This window comes from Pseudophryne corroboree, chromosome 11 (genome assembly GCF_028390025.1).
Source record: "Pseudophryne corroboree isolate aPseCor3 chromosome 11, aPseCor3.hap2, whole genome shotgun sequence".
In the NCBI taxonomy this organism is placed as follows: Eukaryota; Metazoa; Chordata; class Amphibia; order Anura; family Myobatrachidae; genus Pseudophryne; species Pseudophryne corroboree.
This window is the reverse complement of record NC_086454.1, coordinates 247,660,756-247,666,293: the sequence shown is the minus strand read 5'-3', so window position 1 is coordinate 247,666,293 and position 5,538 is coordinate 247,660,756. Positions and strand designations below refer to the sequence as shown.

At 45.0% G+C, this 5,538-nt stretch overlaps 1 protein-coding gene across 2 annotated transcripts; it reads left to right on the top strand.

The window, feature by feature from the left end:
* Positions 1–700: 700 nt before the first annotated feature.
* Positions 701–5,281, top strand: LOC134969398 (uncharacterized). 2 transcript variants are annotated; one of them, XR_010189472.1, is made up of 2 exons: positions 701–4,559; positions 5,151–5,281. XR_010189472.1 is itself a non-coding variant. In XM_063945327.1 (2 exons), the coding sequence occupies exon 2, from the start codon at positions 1,746–1,748 to the stop codon at positions 4,137–4,139; it is 2,394 nt and encodes a 797-aa protein (XP_063801397.1). In that variant the 5' UTR covers positions 701–947; positions 1,539–1,745; the 3' UTR covers positions 4,140–5,149. The 2 variants fall into 2 exon arrangements, 1 of the variants encoding a protein (XP_063801397.1); XM_063945327.1 differs by lacking the exon at positions 5,151–5,281 and having other exon boundaries at positions 701–947; positions 1,539–5,149.
* Positions 5,282–5,538: the final 257 nt, after the last annotated feature.

Here is a 5,538-nt window from a genome sequence, read left to right as displayed (position 1 = left end):
TTGGGTAGCGATACCCTATAGAAGCCTATGGGCTTCTTATCGCCGATCGCCGCAACCCACTGCCCCCGCCGCAGACACCACCTCTCCTCCCCCCCGGCATACCTTCCTCGAGGCTGCCCTGGACCCGGAAGGTAATCTCCTCCTCCCCCTAGCAACGCAGCCGGAGGTCCTTCCGGCTGCAGGGGGGAGGAGGAGGCGCCGGGTGCAGCCTGCTGCTGCTTCCCGGCATCTAGGCAGTGTGAAGATCCTAGGGATGTGACGGAGACCCCCGCAGACCACCTCACAGGTATCGCGGGGGGCCTCCGTCACCGCATTGCGATATTGATCACATATGTTAGTACATATGCGATCAACATCGCTGCGGTAAGCGGCGAGGGGCGGCAATGTATCTTAATACATCCCGACCCTAATTTGAACTGGGGCATTACAACATGTATTTATGGTGTGGGAGGATTTATACATTATACTATTTAATAACATCACCAGTGTATCATAATGACAATATTACTGGTAGGTGCCCTCACAAGTCGGTTGCCCTTGGGCCCCAACAAACCTTTATTTAGACATGCTTGTGGTGATGCTAGGCCTGTACACACTGGTCTTCCTCAATGTTATAATCAGTGATGAAAAACTAGTTTCAGGGGCATTATGGTAGGTAGTAGAATGCGGAGTGCTCTTGAGGGGGAGTGTTATGTGTGATATCCCATAACAACAAGTACATTTTTAACAACACTGTAGTTGTCTGTGCCATTTTAAATAAAGTTTATTTAAAAAGAAAATTGAACAGCAGTTTGAGAAGAGTCAGTTGGAGCTTTGGGGAGGAAAGAGCTGGCGACGCCATTACGCAGAGATGAGCAGCTGAGAGAGGGGAGACATGTAAGCTGAAAATTGCATGAGAGAGTAAACAGAAGTGCAAAATACAGCAGTGGAAGTGCAGCAATTAACAAGTAAGAACGCCATGACACTCTCAGCCAAGAGAGTGCACAGCAAGTGTCAGAGACAGGAGAGTATAAAGCCTTTATACCAATGCTGACTGGCCTACATCTGAGGGGAAACTGCCTCAGCAACATCTATTGACTGGGTGAGATAAATCCATATGTATACTGAAACCTACTCCACTGCAAAGGACATTATCCTATATTTACTATACCTATGCAGCGATTTACATGGGAAGCAGCTCCAGTTTGTTTTAAACAATCATCTTTACTACACAGAGCTACAATATTTTGTTCACAGCTAAAGGAGACCATAGCGGCATATCACTATGTAACAACATAACCGGGCCCCAACGTGCACATAGAGACTCTCTGCAGTGACACCAATGTTATCTGGGACTTAAATATTGTCTGCATAGGTTGATTTCTATTACTAAGCAACATAGTATTAATCTCAGATTTAGTTATATTGCCATTTGTGTAATGACTTAAAGTGTATATGGTGTCTGTGTTTAAGTTGCTTGAATCAAATCTTTCCCTTCCCTACTGTAATCAGTTCCTTTTCTGAGTTATGTAGTAAACCATTTATTCTTTCATATAAAGCCCTGACTGCCTTTCTTTGTGTCTGGGGAAACCTTGCCTCTCTGCCAGGAATAGAGAAGAGCTGCTGCTGAAGGAGGAATAGTCCATCAAGGTATCCCTGACCTGTTTCACATAGTTTACACACTTGTTGTACCGGGGTATTACATTTGGCGTCCTCGAACAGGATTTGCAGAGTCCAAAGCAAGCCGTACCCCCAGCACAGAGAAGATGTCACAAAACAGGCAACCTGCAGGAGAGGGACCAGCACCCATTGTTGAAGATCCTGTAAGAGCAGCTCCAGTCATGACTCCTGCTACCCCAATCACCATGCCATACCACTTTGGGGCCCCTTGGCTCCCAATCTACACAGGTATTGCCCACAGCCCTGAAACCAGTATCTTAGGAGATTTCAAGATGAAAATGCAGTCTATGTTTCGTCTGTACCCGCTGAAGGAGCAGCAAAAGGTGGAGATCTTGATAGGACAGTTGAAAGGGCTTGCACTAAGAGAGGTTACTTCCTGGCCTACTGAAGAGAAGAAGACTGTGGACCAGATCCTCAACAGGCTTGCTACAACATTTGACACAAGGACAGTGTCAGAACTTAAAATGCACTTCTTTGCTCGAAAGCAACAACCAGGAGAGTCACTACGGGGCTATGCCCTCAGCTTGCAGGAAGCACTCAGAGATGTTCAGCAAGCAGACCCTGAGGAAGTGCATGACAAAGAGAAAATGTTATTGGACCAGTTCACTGAAGGTGCAAGGGGCGAATTTGTAAAAACTCAGCTGCGACTATTGAGATTGCAGAAGCCTGGAAGCACATTCCTGGATTTTAAAGAGGCTGCGATTAAAGTTCTAGGCTCCAGCCTTACTTCAGGGGCTGTTCCACAAGAGTCTATTCCAGATATACCAAGGTATCAAGAGAATTCTGATGCCCAGGAGTCAAGTTTTAAAGGAGCTACTTACCCACCTGCAGTAAAAGGAGTGACAGTGCCATGTTCAAAGACATGCATATCTGACTCTTCTAGTGAGTTACGAGGTCAGCTGGCTGAACTGACACGTGGTGTGACAGAAATGTGCAGAGAGCTGCAGATTCTGAAGAGACAGCAAGCACTGCTCCAGGAAGAAATGGAATGGTGCAAAGAGAGGAGACCACTGAACAGTTCCCAATGGGACCTATATAGAAACAGGGAGACACTTTTTTCCAACCACTTTGCCTCCCAAAGGCGACCCATTTTTCAAAGCTGTGAAGGCAGCAGACAAATTAAGAGAGAATTTGAGCAGCCAGATCGTTTAAACTCCAAATCCATGTGGTTAACCCGTTATGTTAGCCAATGCCCGGTGGTTCAAGTTTGTATCAATGGTGTATCAATGCCCGCTCTCTTAGACACTGGATCACAAGTGACCACAATACAAGCAACAAAGTTTGAGCAGCATTGGACTGAGGAACAGATGTTTCCATCAGCTTCCACATTGATAAACCCGATTGCAAGCAATGGGCACTGCATCCCTTGCAAAGGATACTGGGAAGCTGAAATTCAAATTGGACGAACAGTGCTACCACAGCAAGGCTTCATCATCACCACTGTCCAAGATGATGGATTGCCTCCAGTGATAGTGGGCATGAATGTGTTGCGGAACTGCTGTGAGGAGCTCGTAGCAGCACTCCAAGGAGAGTTTCAAACTGACAAGCTCCTGGAGAAACACAGCCTTCAACCTGGGATAGCCATACAAAAGGGAAGAATTATAACAGAATTAGCTGTAAGAGAGGAACATGGAAAAAATAAGGCTAGCCAAACAATCACAGAAATGCCCATCTCCAGTGTCCAGATTATCCGAAAGAATACTTCAATGTTAGGCATGAATAATATAGCATCCGGTTCTCGAAACTGTGAGCAACCTATTCAAGGAACCAGTTTTGACCACCTGCAAGATAAAAGTCAGATGATAAGACACCTCAAAGCCTTACTGAAGACTGGAAAATACCTGACCAAGCGACAAAGGCAAGAATCCTCGCCAGAACTCCTGAAGTTGCTGAGACAGCGAGAAAGGCTGTTTGAAGAGAAAGGACAGTTGGTTCGATGTAGTGTGGATCCTAATACTCATTATAGGATCAGCCAACTTGTAATTCCAAGACAAAGTGCTTGTTATGTGCTTGAAGAATATCATGACAAGTCAGGTCACCCTGGGTGCAAAAGGATGGAAACAAGCATCTGGAATAAGTTCTTTTGGGTTGAAATGAGGGAAGACATCAAGAGATGGTGCCGAAACTGTCCAACCTGTTCTGTAAGAAGAACCTTGCTGCCTCTTTCTCTCCAGAATCCATTGTCCAAAACTAGCTGTGAGACTGAATCCCAAGATGGAATGGAAGAGGCTCATAAAATGTATTTACAGCAGACTAAGGTGGTTTGTCACCGACAAGGAGGCAAGAAGACTAGGGCTTGCAAAACAGAAAACCACCATAGTCAGCTGCAGTTTTGTACAGCATGTCCCAAAGACAGTTTAGAAAGAGTTCAATACTCATCCATGGCAGGAGGGTTGAGGTTTCCTAGACAAACTTTTCAAGACCATATACTGTCCAGATTTCAACCTATTGCTCCAGGAGCATATGTTAATGTACTATAGCACAAAAGGAATTATACCGATCAGATACTGATGTTAAAAATGTTGGTAAATGTTAATGTTTCAGACATAAACTGTGTTCACTAATGAATGTGACTGGATATAGTGAGAAGTTTATATAGGGATAAAACCGAAATGCGTGAGGACACGCATGTTTTGGGGGGGTTACGTGTGATATCCCATAACAACAAGTACATTTTTAACAACACTGTAGTTGTCTGTGCCATTTTAAATAAAGTTTATTTAAAAAGAAAATTGAACAGCAGTTTGAGAAGAGTCAGTTGGAGCTTTGGGGAGGAAAGAGCTGGCGACGCCATTACGCAGAGATGAGCAGCTGAGAGAGGGGAGACATGTAAGCTGAAAATTGCATGAGAGAGTAAACAGAAGTGCAAAATACAGCAGTGGAAGTGCAGCAATTAACAAGTAAGAACGCCATGACACTCTCAGCCAAGAGAGTGCACAGCAAGTGTCAGAGACAGGAGAGTATAAAGCCTTTATACCAATGCTGACTGGCCTACATCTGAGGGGAAACTGCCTCAGCAACATCTATTGACTGGGTGAGATAAATCCATATGTATACTGAAACCTACTCCACTGCAAAGGACATTATCCTATATTTACTATACCTATGCAGCGATTTACATGGGAAGCAGCTCCAGTTTGTTTTAAACAATCATCTTTACTACACAGAGCTACAATATTTTGTTCACAGCTAAAGGAGACCATAGCGGCATATCACTATGTAACAACATAACCGGGCCCCAACGTGCACATAGAGACTCTCTGCAGTGACACCAATGTTATCTGGGACTTAAATATTGTCTGCATAGGTTGATTTCTATTACTAAGCAACATAGTATTAATCTCAGATTTAGTTATATTGCCATTTGTGTAATGACTTAAAGTGTATATGGTGTCTGTATTTAAGTTGCTTGAATCAAATCTTTCCCTTCCCTACTGTAATCAGTTCCTTTTCTGAGTTATGTAGTAAACCATTTATTCTTTCATATAAAGCCCTGACTGCCTTTCTTTGTGTCTGGGGAAACCTTGCCTCTCTGCCAGGAATAGAGAAGAGCTGCTGCTGAAGGAGGAATAGTCCATCAAGGTATCCCTGACCTGTTTCACATAGTTTACACACTTGTTGTACCGGGGTATTCAAATTGAGTAAGACCCTACCTCCGCATTTTCGCCGTCCAGGGTATCGCCATCTTTGGGTAGCGATACCCTATAGAAGCCTATGGGCTTCTTATCGCCGATCGCCGCAACCCACTGCCCCCGCCGCAGACACCACCTCTCCTCCCCCCCGGCATACCTTCCTCGAGGCTGCCCTGGACCCGGAAGGTAATCTCCTCCTCCCCCTAGCAACGCAGCCGGAGGTCCTTCCGGCTGCAGGGGGGAGGAG

What these genes read in the sequence shown, in the direction of transcription:
- LOC134969398 (XM_063945327.1), top strand. Translation starts at nt 1,746, where the DNA reads ATGTCACAAAACAGGCAACCTGCAGGAGAGGGACCAGCACCCATTGTT.